Here is a 27,988-nt window from a genome sequence, read left to right as displayed (position 1 = left end):
CCTGTTGATAGGAGCACATGTCCTTAGTTGTGGCATTGTTGCCTACTGCCAACAGTAGAGACCGCAGGACGAATGGCCCTAGCGTCAACACATTACATTGGACTTGGACTCAACAAACGACTGCCCTATTCTTCCACTGACTCACCACACGGTGCCAACCTGCCAGTTAAAACAAATGGGCATCGTCACATTAGAGCACACATGTCCACAACAACGCACAGTCAAAGGTGAGAGAAGTATTTGAAGCGACGCCAGGGCACCGTTGACGTGGCCGTCCGTCATCTGTGACGAGCCTGGATACAACAGTGCTGTTTTACCATGCATGCACACAGGGTCTGTGTGTGACAGAGGCAACAGTTTAGCCTAGTTTCCCTCCAAGTTATTTCCATCAGTCCCCTGTATCTCTATAATGACAGGAAGTGGTCGGGATGCCATTCTTTGTGTGTTTGTTTACCCTCGTCACGAGCTTGTGAGCTCCGAGCTAGTCAGCCAGAACGCACAAGCCAAACGCTCCTAATGATCCGCACACACATGGGAATGCTTTCCAAATCGCTAACACGTTTTTACATTCTTCTATTTATAATTTCCTCCTTCTTATCTCCCCAATTAGGCTATAGACGTCCACAACTGTGTTTTAAAAAGAAAACCTTTCAACTAAACACAGTGACTTAAAACCAGTGGTGGAAAAAGTATCCAATTGTCATACTTGAGTAAAAGTAAAGATACTTTTACTTGAGGCATTTTCTATTAAGGTGAAAGTCACCCAGTAAAATACTACTTGAGTAAAAGTCTAAAAGTATTTGGTTTTAAATATACTTAAGTATCATATGTAAATGTTATTGCTCAAATGTACTTAAGTATCAAATGTAAAAGTATAAATCATTTCAAATTCCGTATATTAAGCAAACCCGGCGTCACCATCTGCTTTTTTCTATTTTTTTTTTTTTTACTGATAGCAATTTACAAACAAAGCATTTGTGTTTAGTGAATCCGCCAGATCAGGTATTAGGGATGACCAGGGATGTTCTCTTGATAAGTGTGTGAATTGGACTATTTTCCTGTCCTGCTAAGCATTCAAAATGTAACAAGTACTTTTGGGTGTCAGGGAAACTGCATGGAGTAAAAAGTACATTCTTTTCTTTAGAAATGTAGTGAAGTAAAAGTAATAGTTTTCAAAAAGCTTAACCATAAAGTACAGGTACCAAAAATATTCTTAAGTAATACTTGAAAGTTTTTTTTACATAAGTACTTCACACCACTGCTTAAAATTTCAGTGAAATGAAATGAGGGTAAAAGTTAGTTCATACTTATTGAAACACTTTTGGATTATACTGTATACTGAGATTGAATTATTCAGTCAGCCATCTGTGATATAACATTGCAACACTTTTGACACTGGTCAAGGGAAGTGCACTGATACGACGTGCAAGTGATATCGTCCTACGTCATACTTCCTGTTCCTGTCCCCTAATCTTTTGAATGGGCTAGCTTGACGATTATATCATCAAATTCATAAAAACTAGGTAATTTAAGATATATACAGTACCAGTCAAAAGTTTGGAAACACCTACTCATTCCAGGGTTTTTCTTTATTTTTACTATTTTGTACAATATAAAATAATAGTGAAGACATCAAAACTATGAAATAACACATATGGAATCATGTAGTTAACAAACAAGTGTTAATAAACCTCTTAAGGATCCATCCCTTTTTTTAAATGTTCGTCTAAAATGACATACCCAAATCTAACTGCTTATAGCTCAGGACCTGAAGCAAGCATATTCTTGAAACATGTGTTTTTATTTTTTTTACCATCATATTTGAAATGAAAGAGAAAGGCCATAATGTATTATTCCAGCCCAGGTCTAATTTAGACTTTGGCCACTAGATGGCAGCAGTGTATGTGCAAAGTTTTAGACTGATCCAATGAACCATTGCATATCTGTTCAAGACTGCCCAAATGGTTCATTAATACATTTTCAAGTTCATAATTGTGCACTCTCCTAAAACAATAGCACAGTATTATTTCACTGTAAATTGGACAGTGCAGTTAGATTAACAAAAATGTAAAGCTTTCTGCCCATATCAGATATGTCTGTCCTGGGAAATGTTCATGTAACTTATAACCTCATGCTAATCACATTAGCCTACGTTAGCTTAACCGTCCCGTGGGGGGGGACACCGGTCCTGTAGAGTTTTTAACAAAAAAAATATATTTTATACTTGAGATTCTTCAAAGTAGCCACCCTTTGCCTTGCTGACAGCTTTGCACACGCTTGGCATTCTCTCAACCAGCTTCATGAGGTAGTCACCTGGAATGCGTTTCAATTAAACAGGTGTACTTGGTTAAAAGTTAATTTGTATAATTTCTTTCCTTCTTAATCCATTTGAGCCAATCAGTTGTGTGGTGACAAGGTAGGGGTGGTATACAGAAGATAGCCCTGTCTGGTAAAAGAACAAGTCTATATTATGGCAAGAACAGCTCAAATAAGCAAAGAGAAACGACAGTCCATCATTACTTTAAGATATGAAGGTCAGTCAATGCGGAAAATGTCAAGAACTTTTACATTTTCTTCAAGCGCGGTCGCAAAAACCATCAAGCGCTATGATGAAACTGGCTCTCATGAGGACCGCCACAGGAAAGGAAGACCCAGAGTTACCTCTGCTGCATAGGATAAGAGTTACTAGCCTCAGAAATGGCAGCCCAAATAAATGCTTCAGAGTTCAAGTAGCAGACACATCTCAACATCAACTGTTCAGAGGAGACTGTGTGAATCAAGCTTTCATGGTCCAATTGCTGCAAAGAAACTACTACTAAAGGAAGAGAAGAAGAGACTTGCTTGGGCCAAGAAACATGAGCAATGGACATTAGACTGGTGGAAATTTGTCCTTTGGTCTGATGAGTCCAAATGGGAGATTTTTGGTTTCAACTGCCATGTCTTTTTGAGATGCAGAGTAGGTGAACGGATGATCTCCGCATGTGTGGTTCCCACCATGGAGGTGGTGTGATGGTGCTTTGCTGGTGACACTGTCTGTGATTTATTTAGAAATCAAGGCACACTTATCCAGCATGGCTACCACAGCATTCTGCAGCGATACCCCATCCCATCTGGTTTGCGCTTAGTGGGACTATCATTTGTTTTTCAACAGGACAATGACCCAACACACCTCCAGGCTGTGTAAGGGCTATTTGACCAAAAAGGAGAGTGATGGAGTGCTGCATCAGATGACCTGGCCTCCATAATCTCCCAACCTCAACCCAATTGAGATGGTTTGGGATGAGTTAGACACAGAGTGAAGGAAAAGCAGCCAACAAGTGCTCAACATATGTGGAAACTCCTTCAAAACTATTGCAAAAGCATTCCAGGTGATGCTGGTTGAGAGAATGCCAACAGTGTGCAAAGCTGTCATCAAGGCAAAGTGTGGCTACTTTGAAGTATCTAATATAAATTTGTTCAAAAAAATGTTGGTTACTACATGATTCCATATGTGTAATTTCATTGTTTTGATGTTTTTACTTTTTTTCTACAATGTATAAAATAGTACAAATAAAGAAAAACCCTTGAATGAGTTGGTGTGTCCAAACTTTTGACCGGTACTGTATATACAATTATAGCTGTGTTTGTGGATGAATTTACTTCTGCCAGATGCCTGTTATGACGTTTTTACACTAAAGAACATTGCGCTCAATTTTTGCCCATTGAAGACCATTTAAAAAGCTTACAAAACTTAAAAAACTAAAGTAAAAAAACTTCAAGGCTACTTCCTGGAAAATGATGCGTCACTTTCATACTGTATATTGAGGCCATTCGGACGCAAAATGTTTTCTAAATAAGCTGTCATGGATCCTTCTGACATTTAAGGAAAATGCAAGGCTGAAAACCCTAACCGGTTGAGGCCGGAATGTTCCAAGTCTAGTTTTACATAAATCCAGTGTGTGATGATGCTGGAGCGCTACCATGGTAACTGGGGGCCTACACTCTCCTGTGGTGTGGGTGCTAAAGTATAACTGGTGTGTGGAGGTTTGCTCATAATTCAACAATAACCATGACACCTGTATGGGTGAGAATCATGTTGCTCTCAAGTCTCTTTTTCAGAGACACTATACTAAATTATAAACTGGGTGGTTCCAGCCCTGAATGCTCGAGCGTATACAACGGATAAGATAAAACAGTTATTTTTACGGTTCTAATTACGTTGGTAACCAGTTTATAACAGCAATAAGGCACCTCAGGGGTTTGTGATATATGGCCAAAATACCACGGCTAAGGGCTGTGTCCAGACACTCCACCGTGGTATATTGGCCATATACAGCACCCCCTTGGGCCTTATTGCTTAAATATACTTCAAGATCCTTGGCTCTAGTGCCTTCTAAGCAACCCTAACCGTTACGTAGAAAAACACTAAACACTAGCAGACTGAACCCAGGCACAAAACCCAACACCAAAACGTTCAAACAGAACTCTTACCTGTGGCAGCAGCTGTGGGGCGGTTGAATCTGGCCGATCCGGCCCTCTGAAGGGGGTTCTGGGCCTGCTTGCCTGCTACCTGGCTGGTCACCGCTGGAGTCTTCAGCCCTATGGTAGAGAAATAGTGAAACGCCATGTCAACAGACAGACTAAACCTAACTGTAGCCTTGTAGCAGAGACTACCAGGTTATAGGGCTAGTGTGGTTTTAGGAAGTAGTATCTGTGTAGTAGTGGAGCTTGGGTCTTGAAGGAGAGCTCAGAGATTTAGCCTCTGTGTCCACCTACTACAGGGTACAAGCCCCTGTGTCCACCTACTACAGGGTCAAGCTGAGGGTAGATAAATAAACACCTCAATCACCTGGGCCCAGTTTATCAAAAAGTTTTCTAGATTTCCTCTGTTGGATAGGATTAAATCCATAGAAATAGAATTAATAGAACAGAAGAATCATTGACTTGAATGAGGAGTCCCATTCTATTAATTATATTTCTACGCATTTAATCCTATCCGATTGAGGAAATCCAGATAGATAACTGGGCCCTACTCAATGGGAATCGGAGGATGATGGGTCATTTGAGCCACAGGGTTGGAAAACGATTATGTTAAAACATTATTTTAGAAATTAGATACAGTTAGATAATCACAAATCAGCTAGTCTGTTGATATGCAGGTAGCCTAGTGGTTAGAGCGTTGGGCCAGTAAACGAAAGGTTGCTGGATTGAATCCCCGAGCTCACAAGGTAAAAATCTGTCATTCTGCCCCTGAGCAAGGCAGTTAACCCACTGTTCCCTGGGTGCCGAAGACGTAGATGTCGATTATGGCAGCCCCCCGCACCTCTCTGATTCAGAGGGGTGGGGTTAAATGCAGAAGACCCATTTCAATTGAATACATTCAGTTGTACAACTGACTAGGAATCCCCCTTTATATGGTTTGGTATTTTACAATATAGTGGGACAAAAGGTCTAGATATTTGTGGGAATAAAGTATTCTACCTCGGCGGTGAGTCATTGCAGCGTGTGTGTGAGAGAAAGAGTGTGTGTGTGAGTCAACGTTATAGTTGAATTAAGAAAACTGAAACCAATGAGAAAATCAGACTGACCTAGATACAATGGAATAAACCATCTTGATGCTCATATGTTTACACTTCAACCCAGCAGAAATCCACAGGGAAAATCAACTAGCATACCGACTACTGTATCCATTAACTGTCAGTGGTCACTGCTGCCATGGCAACATGACGTCTCTACAGCAGATGTACTGTACTCCATCTACCCCAAGCTAATATTACTCATATCCTGTGGGCCCTTCCAGAGGCCATAGAAATAAACAGAGATTCTATCTAACCAATATGAGGGAGCGCTATATTCATTGACACATATTATAGTGGAGATAAAGTTTATAAATGAACCAATCATCATTCAGTATTAGACCCACCCGTTGTATAATCACTGACACACACAGGGACTGAGGTTGGGATTAGACCCACCCGTTGTATAATCACTGACACACACAGGGACTGAGGTTGGGATTAGACCCACCCGTTGTATAATCACTGACACACACAGGGACTGAGGTTGGGATTAGACCCACCCGTTGTATAATCACTGACACACACAGGGACTGAGGTTGGGATTAGACCCACCCGTTGTATAATCACTGACACACACAGGGACTGAGGTTGGGATTAGACCCACCCGTTGTATAATCACTGACACACACAGGGACTGAGGTTGGGATTAGACCCACCCGTTGTATAATCACTGACACACACAGGGACTGAGGTTGGGATTAGACCCACCCGTTGTATAATCATTAACACACACAGGGACTGAGGTTGGTTGATAATACAATCCTGGTTCTGTAATATTCCAATCTATGTGGTTCTGTTGGAACAACACATTGGGTCTAATCAGAAGAAACCAACACATTTGAGTACAAATATGGCCATATTTTAGCTAAAAGATATTCAAGTTAAGGAGAGGGTGTGGTGTGCAAATCAAAAGCACCAGAGGAGACATCATCATCTGGGTTAAATAAGACTAGTCCATCTGATCCTGATCAGAGAAACACATCACAGAGAGGGAAACTGACTCATTAGTGAAACTGGCTCGTTTTGTGATGGTGAGCATGTTTAGACACGTCTGCACATGTTTAAATGCTAACTATGCTTAGACCATCAGAATTAAAGTGATAGGCTTCAAAATCAAAAGGTTAGTGAGCGAAAGTAAGCATACACCAAGAATATGTGAAAGTATCGTGTGTGTGTGTGTGTTCACCTGTTGCAGTGCTTCTCCCTGGTAGTGAGGGGGCTCTGGTTCGGAACCCCAGTGGCCTGGTAGTGGTGGGGGCCTTAATCGACCCCTGGCTTCCCCCTGGAGCTGTAGGCTGGCTGGGCCTCTCATCTGGCTTACAGCCCCCCACCACTGGAGCTGGGACTAGGACAGAGAAAGACAGGGATGATCAGTTAATACTAGAATTAACAATGAACTAATACAAAGATTGGTCTATGAACCACATGGAAATAGACTGAAACTCATTCAAACCTCACTCAACTACATTGGGTTTAGTTTGAGTTGTTCAATACTCAAAGATGATTGGCTCGCACGTGCAACTTCAGCACACACAACATTCTATAATAGAAGTGTTATTTGACGTGCATCTTTTTTGACACGGAAAGACCCAAACGGCGCTCCATACATCAATACTGAAAGATGATAGTTCTACAGTATCAAAACTGAAATGGTCTCCGTTGTGAAGAAGCGTGTGTGGGCACAACCTCTCACAGCCCAAACGTAAACAGCGTTCTTTCTTTCTTACATGGCATAATTCCCCTCGTTAAGCTAAATGCACATAACACCGATTACCTACCAAAAAGGGGAATAATCTCTGGTCCTAATTATCTACATGATTACAATCATCAGACTACCGATTACAAATGTCTCAAAACGCTGCATAAACAATATTATCTGCATTAGCGACAGCCGCCTGTAGCACAATTAGAGCAACGGGAAACGAGTATGTTGATGTAGTTAAGGCGCAATGGTAGATTGATTTGAGTGATCACTGTGTGTGTGTGATTAGTTCCTCTGTAAACAGAGGCGGCGCATCGCCATAGCAACGGTATCTTGGTCGTCATCCGATCACCATGACAACCTGCTCATCCAAAAGTAGCCATAGGTCTTCTACCTCGGCGCTGAGTCATTGCAGTGAGTGTGAGAGCGAGAGAGCGAGAGAGCATGAAAGCCAGGAGAGTGATGGAGAGGAGAGCCAGGAGAGGTGAGCCAGGAGAATGATGGAGAGGAGAGCCAGGAGAGGAGAGCCAGGAGAGTGATGGAGAGGAGAGCCAGGAGAGGAGAGCCACGAGAGGGATGGAGAGGAGAGCCAGGAGAGGAGAGCCAGGAGAGGGATGGAGAGGAGAGCCAGGAGAGGAGAGCCAGGAGAGTGATGGAGAGGAGAGCCAGGAGAGGAGAGCCAGGAGAGGGATGGAGAGGAGAGCCAGGAGAGGAGAACCAGGAGAGTGATGGAGAGGAGAGCCAGGAGAGGAGAGCCAGGAGAGGGATGGAGAGGAGAGCCAGGAGAGGAGAGCCAGGAGAGGGATGGAGAGGAGAGCCAGGAGAGGAGAGCCAGGAGAGTGATGGAGAGGAGAGCCAGGAGAGGAGAGCCAGGAGAGGGATGGAGAGGAGAGCCAGGAGAGGAGAGCCCGGAGAGGGATGGAGAGGAGAGCCAGGAGAGGAGAGCCCGGAGAGGGATGGAGAGGAGAGCCAGGAGAGGGATGGAGAGGAGAGCCAGGAGAGGGATGGAGAGGAGAGCCAGGAGAGGAGAGCCAGGAGAGGGATGGAGAGGAGAGCCAGGAGAGGGATGGAGAGGAGAGCAATGGAGAGGAGAGCCAGGAGAGGGATGGAGAGGAGAGCCAGGAGAGGAGAGCCAGGAGAGGGATGGAGAGGAGAGCCAGGAGAGGAGAGCCAGGAGAGCAATGGAGAGGAGAGCCCGGAGAGGGATGGAGAGGAGAGCCAGGAGAGGGATGGAGAGGAGAGCGATGGAGAGGAGAGCCAGGAGAGGAGAGCCAGGAGAGGGATGGAGAGGAGAGCCAGGAGAGGAGAGCCCGGAGAGGGATGGAGAGGAGAGCCAGGAGAGGGATGGAGAGGAGAGCCAGGAGAGGGATGGAGAGGAGAGCGAGAAGGAAGGAAGAAAGGCGTTTCTCTCTTTTCTCTACTGTTCTGTCACGAAAGGAATTCCAGGTTTCAAAGAAATTCCTACAGCAGGTCTCATCCATGTCTTCATCTCTCTTTGTCATCCCCCCTTTCCCCTCCTCCCCATTCCCCTCCTCTTCAACAGAGTGGTGGCTGTACTGTAGCGAACAAAGACAGCCATTGACCACCTATCCCCATTTAGACCAAGTCACACAGGGAGGTCATGTGATGCAGTTGATAGTATTATTCAGACTTATCACATTAAACCAACAGAAACTATTAGATAGTAATAGAAACCTCACTCTCAGCGTGTTGTGTGTTCATTTCCATATAGATTTCCTGATAAACTGAGATACAGCAGCTGTACATGATCCAGTATTGAGTGGTTCAGGGTAGCAAGCCAACACTGTGGTGGAGCAGATTAACACCTCTAGGGACACTACATCAGTCCTGACAGCAGACTACAGCAGGTCCCTACTATAAGCATGTAGACTTTCTGGAAACTAATATTTACTCCCTGAAATGAGTTAAATAAATGTGTGTGAGTAAGAGTCAGCCCTCACCCTCCCCCACTCACACCTCCATCTTCCCCAACACACAACCACCACCCTCCTCCACTCACACCTCCATCTTCCCCAACACACAACCACCACCCTCCTCCACTCACACCTCCATCTTCCCCAACACACAACCACCACCCTCCTCCACTCACACCTCCATCTTCCCCAACACACAACCACCACCCTCCTCCACTCACACCTCCATCTTCCCCAACACACAACCACCACCCAACACCTCCTCAACACACAACCACCACCCTCCCCCACTCACACCTCCATCTTCCCCAACACACAACCACCACCCAACACCTCCTCAACACACAACCACCACCCAACACCTCCTCAACACACAACCACCACCCTCCCCCACTCACACCTCCATCTTCCCCAACACACAACCACCACCCAACACCTCCTCAACACACAACCACCACCCAACACCTCCTCAACACACAACCACCACCCTCCCCCACTCACATCTCCATCTTCCCCAACACACAACCACCACCCTCCCCCACTCACACCTCCATCTTCCCCAACACACAACCACCACCCAACACCTCCTCAACACACAACCACCACCCAACACCTCCTCAACACACAACCACCACCCTCCCCCACTCACATCTCCATCTTCCCCAACACACAACCACCACCCAACACCTCCTCAACACACAACCACCACCCTCCCCCACTCACATCTCCATCTTCCCCAACACACAACCACCACCCAACACCTCCTCAACACACAACCACCACCCTCCTCCACCAGCTACAGTAGATATAGAGAGGACCAGATGTAATCCAGACAGGAGAGTACCCTGTCCGCCTCTCTGATCACACACACACACAGAGAGCCTGGGCAGATGTGAACTCTGACCTCGATGGCGAAAGCAGGGATGCCACATGGACATTCTCTTCAGAGTCAAATGGCAGGGGAGACTCATGGAATTGTCACGGGAGGTCAGAAGAGAGTGTGTGTGTGTCTGAGAGAGCTAGTGGCAAGAGGAGGATGTGAATCACCAGCAACAGGAAGACCACACCAATGAAACCCACTGCTTGCACACTGAGTGTGCTGTGTGTTTGTGTGAAGGCCTTTTGTGGTGCCGTAATGTAGGAAGAATAACTCAATACGCACACACATACACAACACACAGTCTCACACAGTCTCACACACACGCAGTCTCACGTTTGCTGGGGGCTGCTGGAGATCCATTACTCTCGCTGGCGGCGCTGCCCAGAGAAGAGGAGCTAAGGCTTGTGGGTAGGTTCTTCACGGGCAGTTTGGACGCGGCGGCAGCCGAAGGCCGAGCAGCACCTAACCCCTGGTTGACGGATGGCTTTGGGTTAGAGGTCACCACAGTAGGCCCAGGCAATCCCGAGGGTCTGTCTGTGACACGCGGCTTGGGGATACCTGGGAAATGTAGGAAAGGACCAACAGGGTTCATCAGTTTCAGGTATTGGGAGAAGTATTCACGTCTATCAGTGTATGAATCAATGTCCATAATATCAATATGTCAGTACCCTGAAAATTCTAACATAAGATATCAGTATCATATCAATACAAAGATCAGGGGCAGTATTTATAAGAATGCTGATTTAGGATCAGTTTTGCCTTTAAGATCAAAGCTTTCTCAGCATCTGCAGAACACATAAACCACTAGTCAGGATGTGTGTGTGTATAAACATGCCCTACTAGAAGATACATATTTATTTATCTAGTGACACAGCTGAGCTAGCAGAAGAAGGATGAATAGGAGAGAGAGAGAAAGCGAGCGAGCGAGTGAGTGAGGGAGCGAGAGAGAGAGAGGAGAGAGAGACAGAGAGACAGGGAGAGAGAGAGAGAGACAGGGAGAGACAGAGAGAGAGAGACAGGGAGAGAGAGAGAGAGACAGGGAGAGAGAGAGAGAGACAGGGAGAGAGAGACAGGGAGAGAGAGACAGGGAGAGAGAGACAGGGAGAGAGAGAGAGAGACAGGGAGAGAGAGAGAGAGAGAGAGAGAGAGAGAGAGACAGGGAGAGAGAGAGAGACAGGGAGAGAGAGAGAGACAGGGAGAGAGAGAGAGACAGGGAGAGAGAGAGACAGGGAGAGAGAGAGACAGGGAGAGAGAGAGCGAACCCCCTCTGGCACTGCGTACATACAGAGAGACATATAGAGAAGTGCCCATATCAGCACAAAGTAAGTGGACTTACTGTAGGGTGACACTGATGGACATATACAGACATATCAGCAAGTTTTAGACAAATCTCTCTCTCTGAGGTAAATGAGGTCTGTTGCTGAATACCATGTAGTGACTGGGCCGCGTCTCCTTAACATAATAAACTGTGGTGACGCTAACAGCACTGTATAATAAGATGATATGAACTATCTGGATACATGGCTAGTCTTACACCTCAGAGCAGACCTGGGCCATGTTCAGTGGGGCACAACGTAACAACACATGTGGCAACACGTGCCTAGTTAAATAAAGGTAAAAAAAATAAATGGAAACTAAGTTCTTAGTCTTATGGTACAAGTTAATTATGTACTTTCCCGTTTCACTCTGTTTCAAATAGTTTCTACTAGCTGATATTGAACAGGACCCTGGATCATAAAGGCTATTCTAGATACCTTCAAATACTTGAGCTGCGTTTGGATTTAGCGCCCACACAAGATGAGTCACACGCACAGCGCTAATACTTTCTGACATATTCATTTGACCATGGTCTGGTACAATGTCTGTCAATGACCCACAGAGCCTAATGCTGTAGTTTAATTTGACCAATGTCTGGTACAATGTCTGTCAATGACCCACAGAGCCTAATGCTGTAGTTTAATTTGACCAATGTCTGGTACAATGTCTGTCAATGATCCACAGAGCCTAATGCTGTAGTTTAATTTGACCAATGTCTGGTACAATGTCTGTCAATGACCCACAGAGCCTAATGCTGTAGTTTAATTTGACCAATGTCTGGTACAATGTCTGTCAATGACCCACAGAGCCTAATGCTGTAGTTTAATTTGACCAATGTCTGGCACAATGTCTGTCAATGACCCACAGAGCCTAATGCTGTAGTTTAATTTGACCAATGTCTGGTACAATGTCTGTCAATGACCCACAGAGCCTAATGCTGTAGTTTAATTTGACCAATGTCTGGTACGATGTCTGTCAATGACCCACGGAGCCTAATGCTGTAGTTTAATTTGACCAATGTCTGGTACAATGTCTGTCAATGACCCACGGAGCCTAATGCTGTAGTTTAAATTCACCAATGTCTGGTACAATGTCTGTCAATGACCCACGGAGCCTAATGCTGTAGTTTAATTTGACCAATGTCTGGTACGATGTCTGTCAATGACCCACGGAGCCTAATGCTGTAGTTTAATTTGACCAATGTCTGGTACGATGTCTGTCAATGACCCACGGAGCCTAATGCTGTAGTTTAATTTGACCAATGTCTGGTACGATGTCTGTCAATGACCCACGGAGCCTAATGCTGTAGTTTAATTTGACCAATGTCTGGTACAATGTCTGTCAATGACCCACGGAGCCTAATGCTGTAGTTTAATTTGACCAATGTCTGGTACAATGTCTGTCAATGACCCACGGAGCCTAATGCTGTAGTTTAATTTGACCAATGTCTGGTACAATGTCTGTCAATGACCCACGGAGCCTAATGCTGTAGTTTAATTTGACCAATGTCTGGTACAATGTCTGTCAATGACCCACGGAGCCTAATGCTGTAGTTTAATTTGACCAATGTCTGGTACAATGTCTGTCAATGACCCACGGAGCCTAATGCTGTAGTTTAATTTGACCAATGTCTGGTACAATGTCTGTCAATGACCCACAGAGCCTAATGCTGTAGTTTAATTTGACCCAGGTCTGGTACGATGTCTGTCAATGACCCACGGAGCCTAATGCTGTAGTTTAATTTGACCAATGTCTGGTACAATGTCTGTCAATGACCCACGGAGCCTAATGCTGTAGTTTAATTTGACCCAGGTCTGGTACAATGTCTGTCAATGACCCACGGAGCCTAATGCTGTAGTTTAATTTGACCAATGTCTGGTACAATGTCTGTCAATGACCCACAGAGCCTAATGCTGTAGTTTAATTTGACCCAGGTCTGGTACAATGTCTGTCAATGACCCACGGAGCCTAATGCTGTAGTTTAATTTGACCCAGGTCTGGTACAATGTCTGTCAATGACCCACGGAGCCTAATGCTGTAGTTTAATTTGACCAATGTCTGGTACAATGTCTGTCAATGACCCACGGAGCCTAATGCTGTAGTTTAATTTGACCCAGGTCTGGTACAATGTCTGTCAATGACCCACAGAGCCTAATGCTGTAGTTTAATTTGACCCAGGTCTGGTACAATGTCTGTCAATGACCCACAGAGCCTAATGCTGTAGTTTAATTTGACCCAGGTCTGGTACAATGTCTGTCAATGACCCACAGAGCCTAATGCTGTAGTTTAATTTGACCCAGGTCTGGTACAATGTCTGTCAATGACCCACAGAGCCTAATGCTGTAGTTTAATTTGACCCAGGTCTGGTACAATGTCTGTCAATGACCCACAGAGCCTAATGCTGTAGTTTAATTTGACCCAGGTCTGGTACAATGTCTGTCAATGACCCACAGAGCCTAATGCTGTAGTTTAATTTGACCCAGGTCTGGTACAATGTCTGTCAATGACCCACAGAGCCTAATGCTGTAGTTTAATTTGACCCAGGTCTGGTACAATGTCTGTCAATGACCCACAGAGCCTAATGCTGTAGTTTAATTTGACCCAGGTCTGGTAACCCCTGGGCTGTTGTTGTCCAGCTTAGGGGAGGGGGAGGGCTTGGTGGGAACTAACACATCCTCCTCCCCTCCCCTCCTTTCCTTTCCTTTTTATTTTTTCCAGTACTTAATCAAAACATGCTTCCCTATCAGTAGGAAGGGCCTATGGCTCTTTCCTTTTCACACCACTGCCCTGTGTGTGTGTGTGTGTGTGTGTGTGTGTGTGTGTGTGTGTGTGTGTGTGTGTGTGTGTGTGTGTGTGTGAGAGTGTGAGAGAGAGAGACAATAGCAGAGATGTTGTTTGTGCGTGTCAAAACTCAAGGATGTGTACATGTGTATCCAGGACAACACCCTGAGTGGACCTGTGGGTTTCGCCACCGTCGGCTTTGCTCATCAGAGACAGGAAAGAGAGGAAGAGCACTGCTGTGTAGAGATTAGTAGTAGGATAACAATGATCTACTGTATGGTCAGTTTGACGGTTTCCCTCATGATGGTCAGGGTTAGGACTGGAGCAGGGCAAGCTGGTCCTGGATCTGTGTGTACAGGAAACGTCTAGCTCAAGCTGTTGGATAGTACAGTAACACCACTGAATAGACCTCCTGTGTACCGTTTTAGTTACTGCAGTACCACCAAAATAGCCCTTTGACAGCGAATACATACTGTATTATACACTCAGTATACCAAACGTTAGGAACACCTTCCTAATATTGAGTTGCACCCCTCCCTTTCGCCCTCAGAACAGCCCCAATTCGCCCTCTATAGTACAAGGTATTGAAAGCGTTCCACAGGGATGCTGGCCCATGTTGACTCCAATGCTTCCCACAGTTGTGTCAAGTTGGCAGGACATCCTTTGGGTGGTGGACCATTCTTGATAAATACGAGGAAACTTTAGTGTGTGAAAAACCCAGCATCGCTGCAGTTCTTGATACAAACTGGTGTGCCTTGCACCTAATACCATGCCCCGTTCAAAGGCACTTAAATATTTTGTCTTGCCCATTCACCCTCTGAATGGCACACATTCACAATCCATGTCTCAAGGCTTAAAAATCCTTCTTCATCTACACTGATTAAAGTGGATTTAACAAGTGACATCAATAAGGGATCATAGCTTTCACCTGGATTCACCTGGTCAGTCCATGTCATGGAAAGAGCATAAAGTTTTGTACACTCAGTGTATAATTGAGAACTTATAAGCTGTGTGTTGGTTGCCTGAATGTCTTAGGAAGATACACATATACATGTTATGTTACCTAGGCAACATTAGGAGTTGTGTGTTCACCTTGCGGTGAGTGTTTACAACAAGGTAAGAATGAACACAAGAACAAGCATGTCTTTGAACACAAGCATGTTGCCTCAGTAACCACATAAGACATTAGGCCAAGCACGCCTCCAACTCAATCATCAAGTTTGGAGACGACACAACAGTAGTGGGCTTGATTACCAACAGTGACGAGACCGGTGAGGGCTCTGGGATTGTGGTGACAGGAAAATAACCTCTCACTCAACAAAACAAAGGAGATGATCGTGGACTTCAGGAAACAGCAGAGGGAGCACCCCCGTATCCACATCGACTGGACCGCAGTGGAGAAGTTCCTGGGCGTACTCATCACTGACAAACTGAAATGGTCCACCCACACAGACAATGTGGTGAAGATAGGGCAACATCGCCTCTTCAACCTCAGGGGGCTGAAAACATTTGGCTTGGCACTAAAAACCCTCTCAAACTTTTATAGATGCAGAATTGAGAGCATCCTGTCAGGCTGTATCACCGCCTGGTACGGCAACGTTTTTTACACCAAACCAACTGGCAGTGTGGTGCCAGGACAACAACCTCTCCCTCAATGTGAACAAGACAAAGGAGCTGATCGTGGACTACAGGAAAAGGCAGGCCGAACAGGCCCCCATTAACATCGATGGGGCTGTAGTGGAGAGTTTCAAGTTCCTTGGTGTCCACATCACCAACAAACTATCATGGTCCAAACACACCAAGACAGTCGTGAAGAGGGCACAACAAAACTTTTTCCCCCTCAGGAGACTGAAAAGATTTGGCATGGGTCTCCAGATCCTCAAAAACTTCTACAGCTGCACCATGGAGAGCATCCTGACCGGTTGCATCGCCGCCTAGCATGGCAACTGCTTGGCATCTGACCGTAAGGCGCTACAGAGGTTAGTGCAAACAGCCCAGTATATCACTGGGGACAAGCTTCCTGCAATCCAGGACCTATATAATAGGTGGTGTCAGAGGAAAGCCCATAAAATTGCCGGAGACTCCAGTCACTCAAGTCATAGACTGTTTTCTCTGCTACCGAACGGCAAGCGGTACCGGAGTGCCAAGTCTAGGACCAAAAGGCTCCTTAACAGCTTCTAACCCCCAAGCCATAAGACTGCTGAACAATTAATCAAATGGCCCCCGGACAATTTACATTGACCCCCCTCCATTTGTTTTGTACCCTGCTGCTACTCGCTGTTTATTATCTATGCATTGTCACTTCACCCCTATCTACATGTACAAATTACCACTAACCTGTACCCCCGCACACTGACTAAGTACCGGTAGCCCCTTTATATAGCCTCGTTACTGTTTATAATTATTTTACTTTAGTTTATTTGGTAAATACTTTCTTAACTCTTCTTGAACTGCACTGTCGGTTAAGGGTTTGTAAGTAAGCATTTCACGGTAAGGACTACACTTGTTGTATTCGGCGCATGTGACAAAAAGTTTGATTTGATCTGCACCACCCGCAAATCACAGGGCACTCCAGAGGTTGGTGCGGTCTGCCCAACGCATCACCGGGGGCTCACTACCTGCCCTCCAGGACACCTACAGCACCTGTTGCCATAGGAAGGACAAAAAGATCATCAAGGACAACAACCACCCGAGCCACTGCCTGTTCACCCCGCTATCATCCAGAAGGCGAGGTCAGTACAGGTGCATCAAAGCTGGGACCGAGAGACTGAAAAACAGCTTCTATCTCAAGGCCATCAGACTGTTAAATAGCCATCACTAACACATTAGAGGCTGCTGCCTATATACATAGACTTGAAATCACTGGCCATAAATGGAACACTAGTTACTTTAATAATGTTTACATAGTTTGTATTACTCATCTCAGTATATACTGTATTCTATACTATTCAACTGCATCTTAGTCTATGCCTCTCTGACATTGCTCGTCCAAATATTGACATATTCTTAATTCCATTCCTTTTCTTAGATTTCTGTGTATTGCTGCGAAATTGTTAGAGATTACTTGTTAGATATTACTGCACTGTCGGAGCTAGAAACACAAGCATTTCGCTACACCCGCAATAACATCTGCTAAACACGTGTATGTGACCAAATAACATTTGATTGGATGTGAAACAAAATGATGGTGATTGAGTAACAGACAGCCTTTGAACTCTTATTTGGGTGGAGGTTTCTGAATGTGCTTCTCAAAGACGCCTTTTCAACATGGCCAGAGTTCGGGATCAAATTTGGCACCGTTTTTCAGAAACAAGCAAACTATTGTCCGCTCAGAATTTGACCTTTTCTGACAAGACGCAGATCTGGTTTTCTGATAGATTCATTCTTCCACACACACACACACACACACACACACACACACACACACACACACACACACACACACACACACACACACACACACACACACACACACACACACACACACACACACACACACACACACACACACACACACACACACACACACACACACACACACTCATATTCAATCCGCTGTCCCAAATCACACACTGCAGCCTAGTGGTTATGGAAACAGATAGGTAAATTACAGACAGTATTGTGATGGAATTCCGACCCGGGTTAAGCGTGTGTAAATGGAACGCAATTCCTTTTTTTATGCACTTTTCTCTCCACGCATATATTGACCTTAAACTTAAGCATGAGAATAGCATTATATTCACACGCTATTCATTGGGGTTGGAGCTTGAATACATGAAGGTGTGGAGGAGGTGTGTCTACAGATATGCTTGTATTCTGACCTTGACTTAATTCCCTCAGAATTTCACAATCTTTACTCGCAAGGAAACCATGAATGTCTACCTACCCGTTACAAATGGAAAAAGACTATACTTTCTTTTTTCAGACAGAAATAACACCATTCTCCATACATTGTCATTTACAACTTGATAAGAGTTAGGTAAATGAGTCATCCGTTTGGATCAGGGGATTGTAAATATAAATGACTTGTTTTAGATCTAATTTACATTATAGTCGCTGGAGACAAACGTTAAACCAGTCACTTGGCAGCAACCTGAAGCATTATCAACAAATCAACTTTCCCACAGTAAAGTTTATGAAATGCTTTGGCATTATTCCGAATTTTAATTGTACCGCATTTTAACTTGCAGGGATGGTTACTCTCGAATGTCTTAATTATAGGCTACCCCGACTTTCTCTGTTTCCTATTTCTATCATGTTAAATATTAGCCACTATCAGTATCGACCATCAGTAGACCTAATAACCACACATATTCAACCGCCAACTTACTGTTAGTTCCCTTCAGGTGGTATAGCCTACATTATCATTCCATTGTTTTGTTTACATTCATTATCATCCTCTGTAAACGCCGTCACGTCCGTAATTTTTTTACATGTAGGCTAACTAAACTGTTATGGAGCGGAGTGCAGGCCAAGCCGTAACAGTTAGAACCTGATGGTTAGTGGAGGCAATAGGTGAGGGTATAGCCTACTATTGTACATTATTCTCCCTGTTATAACTCTATGGACACTAATCATGCAACATTACCATGGGTTGACAAACTGAAGGTGGCAATTTTCAGGATCAATCAAACCACAGTATTTTTGATTAAAGGCTCTCCAAACCTGTTTTATGACTCAAACACTTTCTTAACCCTAAATAAATCAACAAAAAGCGGACTATTTTTAAAATCTGCCAATTGGTGCTAAAACAGGGTGGCAGGTAGCCTAGCGATTAAGAGCGTTGGGCCATTAACCGAAAGGTCACTGGTTCGAATCCCTGTCCCGACTAGGTGAAAAATCTGCAGATGTGCACTTGAGCAAGACACTTAACCCTAATTGTTCCTGTAAGTCACTCTGGATAAAAGCGTCTGCTAAATGACTAAAATATAAAACAGAGATGAAAATGCATGAATTTAGATGTCTTTCTTTCATTGTTCCCTAATATTCTGAACCTGTTCTCTCCATATAGTCTAGTGAGTCGGTCAACAGAATTCTAAATCAAAAGATACACTGTATTTAAAGGGATGGCTTAAGATAAATGTACTGAAACCCCCATTGAATGAAAATGCCACGAGAAAATCTGTTGGCCAGCAAGTGGGAGGCTTTTCAGCGGTTGAAGAAAATGTATTCAGCCACACCTGCAGAGTGCGTAACATGACTGAATAAGGTACGTCTGAATACCAAACACTGAGAAGTGCGTAGGAAAGGCGTACATTTTCTACGTCTGAAGACTTGATGGAAGACAACATCTTGATGTCTCGCGTAACTAAGACTACGTCCCAAGACACCCTATTCCCTATGTCCCAAGACACCCTATTATTTTTGTCAAAAGAAGTGCACTATATAGGGAATAGGGTGGCATTTGGGACTTACTCCCAATGACCCACGTCACGCTAACAGTAGTCTCAATTTCCTCACAAGAAAAGCCTTTTGTGTGTATGAAACTGAGAGAATCAAACATTAGATCCAACCCCTCTGGCAGAAGGAAGAGAGGACCCGAAAGAAGGAAGAAGGAGAGAAAGACCCAAAAAGAGAGAGAGCGAGAGAGAGAGAGCGAGAGAGGGTTGCATATGCTATTCAACTTCCTCTGAGGACACACAGAGGGAAGTTAGAGTAAAATTAGAGCGCAGACACGCATGGTCACACGCACAGCACACAGTCCGTCAGTCTCCCATTTTAAATGGCTTTTAAAAGATGCAGTAGGTTACATGTGGTGAGGGAACATGATGAGAGAGAGAGTGAGATGAAAATAGAGAGAGAGAGAGAGTTATCTTATGTAACTCTGCGCAGAACTGAGACAGATCCAAGCAGAAACACACAGTCTGGAGATCGACACACACACACACACACACACACACACACACACACACACACACACACACACACTCTTGCGCAGCTAACCTTGTGGGGACATACAATTCAGTCCCATTCAAAATCCTATTTTCCTTAACCCTAACCCGTACCTTAACCCTAAACCTAACACTAGCGTCTAACCCTAAAACTAACCATAGCTCCTAACCCTAAACTTAATTCTAACTGGAGGTCGACCGATTATGATTTTTTTCAACGCCGATACCGCTACCGATTATTGGAGGGCCCGGAAAAAAGCCGATACCGATTAAAATCGGCCGATTTATATATATTTGTAATAATGACAATTACTCATTCAACAATACTAAATGAACACTATTATTTTAACTTAATATAATACATAAATAAGTCTCAAATAAATAATGAAACATGTTCAATTTGGTTTAAATAATGCAAAAACAGTGTTGGAGAAGAAAGTAAAAGTGTAATTTGTGCCATGTAAAAAAGCTAACGTTTAAGGTCCTTGCTCAGAACATATGAAAGCTGGTGATTCCTTTTACATTTACATTTTAGTCAATTAGCAGACGCTCTTATCCAGAGGGACTTACAGTAAAGTGCATACATTTTTATTACATTTTAAATACTGGCCCCCCGTGGGAATCGAACCCACAACCCTGGCGTTGCAAGCGCCATGCTCTACTAACTGAGTTACAGTGTGACTTTTAACATTAGTCTTCAATATTCCCAGTTAAGAAGTTTTAGGTTGTAGTTATTATAGGACTATTTCTATCTATAACATTTGTATTTCATATACCTTTGACTATTGGATTGTAATGGAAATTATATGATTAAAAGGTTTGACTAAATGATTTCACCCTGAAAATGTATAACCGAGTGATTATAATGTTAATGTACTAATGTGTGTGAGTAGACTGTTTAAGACTAAGACACTGTTACTATTTCAAAATGAGCAGGGCATAGTTGATAAGACGACCTTGTGAAAGTAACAGGAAAATGGGCCTCCCTAAGTTAGGGAGGGGAACAACTGCCCGAAAACGGCTAGGCTGGCAGAAGATTAGGAGACAGGTGGTCTGTGTACTGTGAAAAAATACAGCCGCCTAAAGCGGTGTGGAGTTCCCTACTGATGTAAGTTCATTTGTATGACGAAATGTGTAATATAAAAGGCTGTGTGCATTGTATGGATTTTAGAGCTCTCGTAAATAAACGTTCTGATCATTTTAGGCTGGGTCTTAGTCTGCTTCATTCAACCAGAATCTTATACCCTCTGGGGGGTAGACTGAGTAGTTTAATTGAAGTTCGGTTTAAGAACATTGATAACTTAATTCCCGTAACAATTGGATGTTCTTATAGGCACTATAGTATTGCCAGCCTAATCTCAGGAGTTGATAGGCTTGAAGTCATTGAAGCTGTGCTTCAAGCATTGCGAAGAGCTGCTGGCAAACGCAGGAAAGTGCTGTTTGAATGAATGCTTACGAGCCTGCTTCTGCCTACCACCACTCAGTCAGACTGCTCTATCAAATCATAGACTTAATTATAATATAATAAACACACAGAAATACGAGCCTTTGGTCATTAATATGGTAAAATCCGGAAACTATCATTTCGAAAACAAAACGTTTATTCTTTCAGTGAAATACGGAACCGTTCCGTATTTTATCTAACGGGTGGCATCCATAAGTCTAAATATTCCTGTTACATAAGCTTCAATGTTATGTCATAATTATGTAAAATTCTGGCAAATGAATTAGTCTTGTTAGGAAGAAATGGTCTTCACACAGTTCGCAACGAGCCAGGCGGCCCAAACTGCTGCATATACCCTGACTCTGTTGCACAGAACGCAAGAGAAGTGACAATTTCCCTAGTTAATATTGCCTGCTAACATGAATTTCTTTTAACTAAATATGCAGCTTTGAAAAAATATACTTGTGTATTGATTTTCCGAAAGGCATTGATGTTTAGGTACATTGGTGCAGCGACAGTGCTTTTTTCGCAAACGCGCTTGTTAAATCATCCCCCATTTGGCTGTGATTCGATGATAAATTATCAGGCACCACATTGATTATTTGCAATGCAGGACAAGCTAGTTAACCTAGTAATATCATCAACCATGTGTAGTTAACTAGTGATTATGTTAAGATTGATTGTTTTTTTATAAGATAAGTTTAAACTTACCTTGGCTCCTTGCTGCACTTGCATAACAGGTGGTCAGCCTGCCACGCAGTCTCCTCATGGAGTGCAATGTAATCGGCCATAATCGGCGGCCATGCCGATTAATCAGTCAACCTCTAATTCTAACCCTAACACTAATTTTAACCTTAACCCTAAACCCCATAGAAATAGCATTTGACCTTGTGGGAACTAACAAAACGTCCGCAGTTAGTCAAATTTTTGTTTGTTTACTATTCTTGTGGGGACTTCTGGTTAAACACGTCCACACACACAATCTCTCTGTTGCTCCATGTGTTTGTTTCTGTCTGATTGTCTTGTTCTGATCGTGTGTGTGTGTGTGCGCTCGCGTATGGAGCATGCTTGTGTGTCTTGTTCACCCAAACCAGAGTGTGTGTTTAAGTGCCCTCATCTCTGCAGCAGCAGCAGGAAATGAGCAGGCTGACACTGCAGAGCTGAGAATGCCTTTCACATTCCACTACACCTCACTCACACACACACACACCTCACTCACACGCGCTCACACACACAGTTTCAAGTCTCTACACACACAGCAATGTCTGTTTTCTACACTTTGTCATTGATACACTTTATCAAGTTGCTGACACACAGAAAGACGTGCGTGTGTGTGTGTGTGTGTGTGTGTGTGTGTGTGTGTGTGTGTGTGTGTGTGTGTGTGTGTGTGTGTAGTCACCAGCTGGCTGACTTGGTCGTTCTCTCGGTGGAGACACACTCCCAGTGGTCTGGCCGTCCTTCCCCGTCGTAGGAGGAGCGAGAGGGGGCAGCCTGGAGCCAAAAGTCCCTCCTACTGGAGCTGGAGAGGTGGGAGACAGGGAGGGTCCCCCGGTGTTGCTCGCTCCCACGGCCCCCCTGACCTTGACCTGGGGCAGCTGTCTGACCGATGAGGGCCCCAGCTTGGAGGAGACCTTCTGCAGAAAGAGCTGTCGTTTAGTTACCGCGTCCCAGCCCATGGGGCCCAGCTCGGAGCTGCGCACCGAGACCATGGTGTTGGCCATTCCAGAGTCGTAGGCAGAAATGTGGAAGTAGACGCACACAGGCAGGAGGAGTGAGAAGGAGGGGGAGGAGAGAGAGAGAGAGAGAGAGAGAGAGAGAGAGAAAGAGAGAGAGAGAGAGGAAATAGGAGTAGGCTGGAACTCTGAGGTAAAAAAGTTGCTATTGTACTACATTCCCTCTGGGATTCACTGCTGGGACCAGTTTCTCTCTCCCTCTTTATTCCCTCCCTCTTTATTTCCTCCCTCTTTCGTCTTCTGTAAACACAGGGCACATATGGAGTGAGTTTGCAGGCGAGTTTTCAAAGAAAAGACTTGACTACTATAAATGTTCAGACTATTCTTATGCTGTTCCGAACAGTTTGACAAATGGCTTTTGCCTTCATATGAGAAGTGTCTGAGAAACAAATCTGTTCTGAGGACAGTTTCAAACTGAGAACAGAATGTGGCGCAACATTCAACAACCGACGTGTCACACACACACACACCCCCCTGCAGATGTCAAGACATTCCACAAAAAATGATTTGACTCGCTGCATTTCATGTTGTCATTCAACAGAACCCCAAAACTGCTCTGTGTTCAATGTTCAGCAGTATACTGCAGTGAACGATACAGTTTACATGTAAACCCAAAGCCCTCCTTTAGCCATGGATTACTTAAGCCTGAATAACAACATAGTTAAATCATGTGATGACATGCTCGCAGCCAGACTTGCCTGAGGAACTACTCAATCACGCCACTCACAAACACAGGAAGAGTTGAAACCTGTCAAAGGTTTTAAAGGCAAAATACCAACAACAAACCACTCCCTCACCTAAAACCACTGCTCCCACCGTTTAGAGATAAAACCAGCCTTGGGCTTGGTCTATACATGCGTCATATCATCCTGATAAAGTACAGTATGTTCCTGGTGACTGGAAATCTCAGTCAGTTCACTAACAGGCCCTGTTGTGGATACTAAAAATATATCCTTCCTAAGTTCTTGGAGGAAGTCACTGATCTGGCCAAGTTGAATTGGGTGAGGGCAGTCTGGTGTGTGGTCTTATATCATGTGACATGCAGATCAGTGATTACATCAAGGAAGAGAGGGAAGAACGAAGGAAAGATTTTCAAACTATTTAAAACGGGGCCGTAATAGAACAACTCCCCCCCCCCACACACACAGTGGGCTACTTACTGTGCCGTTGCTTCTCCTTTGGTCTACAGGTGTCTCACCCCCTGCTCCCTTTGTAGTGTCCTCTGTAGTACACCCTCCTGTAGTACCCTCCTCTTCTCCATTTGGGAGACCCTCCCCAGGGGTCCTCTGGTGGCCATCCACAGCCAACTCTGAACCCAGAGAGCTGCTGGAGGTGGAGCGAATGCCATTGCCTAAAGTGCCCTTCCTCCTCTTCTCGGATTGGTTAGAGACTCTGGGCTCTGCGTTTTGATTGGGTCTGGGTTTGGGGCTCGGCTTCAGTGAAGCTACTTTGGTTTGACCCAAAGACGACCTTTGCCTTTTGACTCCGTCTGGGGCTTTCTTTTCATTGGCCGGAACAGTTTTTCCCTGTGTCTGATTGGCTGTTCTGGTTGTAGAGGCAGGCCTGGACATGACCTTAGACTTGACGTTCTTCAGGTCGGGTTTGGGGAACCTCTTGACGTCAGTCCTACCAGGTTTGGATGTCGTGGTGACCGCCGTCTTGGCGATGGCGGCGTTCGGTTTGACCCGAGTTGCACACAGGTGTTCCTTGGTCTTGCGGAAGGCGGGGCTCGCACCTTTGGACCCTTTGTTTGGAGACTGGGGAATGGTAACGGGGGACACTGCCAAATCCACACCCTTGGAGACTTGTACTGAGGTGGAGGTCTGGGAGATTACAGTGAAGCCTTCAGAATCTGGAGACACTATAGTCTCACTGAGAAGAACCTCTAGTGCCACACCAGGCTCGGTGTCCGCTGCCTCCACCATGGGGAGAACATCCAGAGTGCAGGCCTCCTCGGGCAGATCCACCCCCACCTGAAGCACCTCTCTATCGGGCAGACCTGGTGAGCTGTTAGCCCCGGTCTGGAGGTTCTGGAGTTCCATGGTGACGGTCCCAGCATGAGGACTCTTCCTCCCCTCGAGGCCCTTACAGAGGTCAGGCAATGGGGCGGAGTGTGGAGCCTGGATGGGAGCCGAGGTGGAGGGGGAGGCCGTGTCCGAGTCCTCCAGGATGGACACCCCGCTGCTGGGGAGCCGCTCCGAGTCGCTCAGGCTGATTCTCCTCATCACCATGTCCGAGCTCACCGACAGGAACGACCCTTCCTCATCATCTTCAACATCATCGTCACCGGGGATCTCCGTGGCCGCCGAGTCCGGAGAAGAGTCCCTTCTCCCACCGCTGTTGCTCGCCACACTGCTAACGCTGTCATGGAGATCGCCTTGGCTACCATTGCTATGCTCCCGTATCCCAGCAATGCTCATGGCGAGGGTCAGGTTGTCGTTCCAGGAGTCCTCATCAGCGTCCACGTAGACGGACACCGAGTTGTCGTTGGATTCCGAGAACTCTGTCTGAGGCAGTTCCCCAGCAGGTGAGATAGCGGCCATTTTGATTTGGGACGACATCACGCATTCCATGTCGACGTCCAGGCTGCTCAGACTGTGCAGGGAGTCTGGGGAGGAAGAGGAGGAGGAAGAGGAGACAGGGAAAGCATTGCCATTTCGGTCACCGGTGCGGAGGAGGGGGAGCTTCATTGCGGAGCCGTTCATGCCCCCGATGGGGATGCGTTCCCCGGGCTGAGACACACTCATCTCTGGTCTCCGGGAGTGCGTGGGGAAAGCTAATGTCGCTAACTGCTAAAGACCTCAAAACAAGGTCAAACCACGGAGAACTCCATGCTTACAACTGTTTATATATGTGGGGAGACGTCTACTGAGCAAGGTGTTTCATTGATTAAAGCTGACTCAGATCAACGCAATACCAGTGATAAGTAGTCAGCAGTCCCTATAGGCCTAGGAGTCAGAGTCACTGAGAGGTAGATATTGAAATGCACTTTTGGACAAGTGAGGAAGTGAGGAGTGGTCCCATTCTAAGGCCCCTTCAACTGACCCTTTAGTTCAGTCACTGGAGTGGAGTCCATACTCTTCAGAGCTCCTCCACTGAAAACCTCTGGAAAACACAACAACAAGGAAACACAGGCATCAATATGACATCACAGTTATTATCTCCAATGTCGAAAATACTTTATTTGACAGTGTCTACGATATTAACATAACAGTATCATAAAACAGAGACAGAAAGACAGCGAGACAGAAGCAGACAGAAAGAGAGAGACAGCGAGACCTCTGCTGCCCTCTGTTGGTCAAACACAGGAAGTGATTAAACTGGATTTTACGCCACCAAAAAAATGCACCACAACACAAAACATTTCAACAAGAGCACACAGTGTACCAACATAACCTAATTAGTTATGATGTGGAAACTCATGTAATGCTTGAATCCCAAATTCAAAAACCTTTTCTCTTGGAAGGATTTTCAAACAACGGATACCCTGCCGTTCATACAGTAGGTGGCATTACAATACGCAGAAAGCCGTCCTAGTTTCCACTAAAAGTCATGAATATGGCGTTAAGAATCTGTTGCCATTTAAACCAATGAGGTCAACCGTCTTAGGATGAAATATTGTCTGTAATTAATGAAACTGGCTTTGATGCTCATAACCAAGGGGAAAATAAAGACGCAAGTTGGTCTCTGTAGTATTGAAAAGCTACAAACAATAGCTCTGTTGAAGTTTAAGCAATGTTAGAAAGGCCATAGACCTACAGTAGGGTGCGTCCCAATGGCACCCTATTCCCCTTTTAGTGCACTACTTTTGAGCAGGCCCCATAGGGCTCTGGTCAACGGTAGTGGTGTAGGGAATCCTCCAGTACCCTCAACAGCACACATTTCTGCTGTAGCCCAGGACAACCACATCTAATTCAACTTGTCAACTAATCATCAAGCCCTCAATGAGTTGAACCAGGTGAGTTTGTCTGGGGGACTACAACAAACATGTGTGCTGTTTAGGGTACTGGAGGACTGGAGCTGGGGAAAACTGCTATAGTACCGTTTGGGACTTGCCAGAGGCCCACAACTCTACAGTACGAGGGTGAACGCAGAGACTGAACTGAATTAAGTGGAGAAACAGAAAAGATCAGGGTGGCATTCATTAGGCACCAAACATCAGAAAACGGACTGAAACATGGCAGGACGGCCTGAACTTGTCCAATAAGAAACACTTGTTTTTTGGTTGAATGAACACACCCCAGATCTTGTGCACATGATAACGATGAAGGGGAAAGTGTTCGCTTGCTGAGATACTGAAACACCAGATGGAGTCACTTTGCTTTTTCCACGTAAACAACAGATATGCAGCGGGTTCCTGAGAGGGAAAGATCCGGAGAGAGAGAGAGAGAGAGAGAGAGAGAGAGAGAGAGAGAGAGAGAGGAACCTCCATTTAGCTAGCAGTCCTCTGGGAACACGATGCGAGAGCTTGGTCTAAACGAGGAACAAACTGCAGCTCCATATCCAAAAACTAAGACAGATAGCTTGTGGTATACAGTCTAAAAGACTCCCACCTGCCTGTCAGAGTGTGTGTGTGTTAATCTGGGTCAGAGTGAGAAAGAGAGGGGCTATAAAAAGGATCAATTTTATTTTCATATCCAGGACAGTGCTTCACCAATGAATGGCCCAGTGACAATAGGAAGCCTATAGAGACTATGAGCTCGCTACTACACCTAGACAACAGTGAGAGTAACCGATAGTACTGCCTT

General features: G+C 45.0%; 1 protein-coding gene across 4 annotated transcripts in view; it reads right to left on the bottom strand.

Annotated features, from left to right (window-relative positions):
* LOC115202338 (microtubule-associated tumor suppressor 1 homolog) overlaps positions 1 to 27,988 on the bottom strand; it is an 89,184-nt gene that overhangs the window by 33,211 nt on the left and 27,985 nt on the right. For 3 of the 4 annotated variants that reach the window (XM_029766428.1, XM_029766429.1, XM_029766427.1), the window contains 5 exons: positions 24,401 to 26,345; positions 22,907 to 23,141; positions 10,408 to 10,632; positions 6,745 to 6,903; positions 4,471 to 4,578 (listed from right to left, as the gene is read on the bottom strand). In XM_029766428.1, coding sequence (XP_029622288.1) covers positions 4,471 to 4,578; positions 6,745 to 6,903; positions 10,408 to 10,632; positions 22,907 to 23,141; positions 24,401 to 25,987 — 2,314 coding nt within the window. In that variant the 5' untranslated portion in view covers positions 25,988 to 26,345. The remainder of the gene's footprint in view (positions 1 to 4,470; positions 4,579 to 6,744; positions 6,904 to 10,407; positions 10,633 to 22,906; positions 23,142 to 24,400; positions 26,346 to 27,988) is intronic. The other variant, XM_029766430.1, reaches the window with a different exon arrangement.

Source organism: Salmo trutta, chromosome 11, assembly GCF_901001165.1.
Source record: "Salmo trutta chromosome 11, fSalTru1.1, whole genome shotgun sequence".
NCBI classification, from domain to species: domain Eukaryota; kingdom Metazoa; phylum Chordata; class Actinopteri; order Salmoniformes; family Salmonidae; genus Salmo; species Salmo trutta.
The sequence above is the reverse complement of the archived record's forward strand: the minus strand, read 5'-3'. Positions and strand labels throughout refer to the sequence as shown.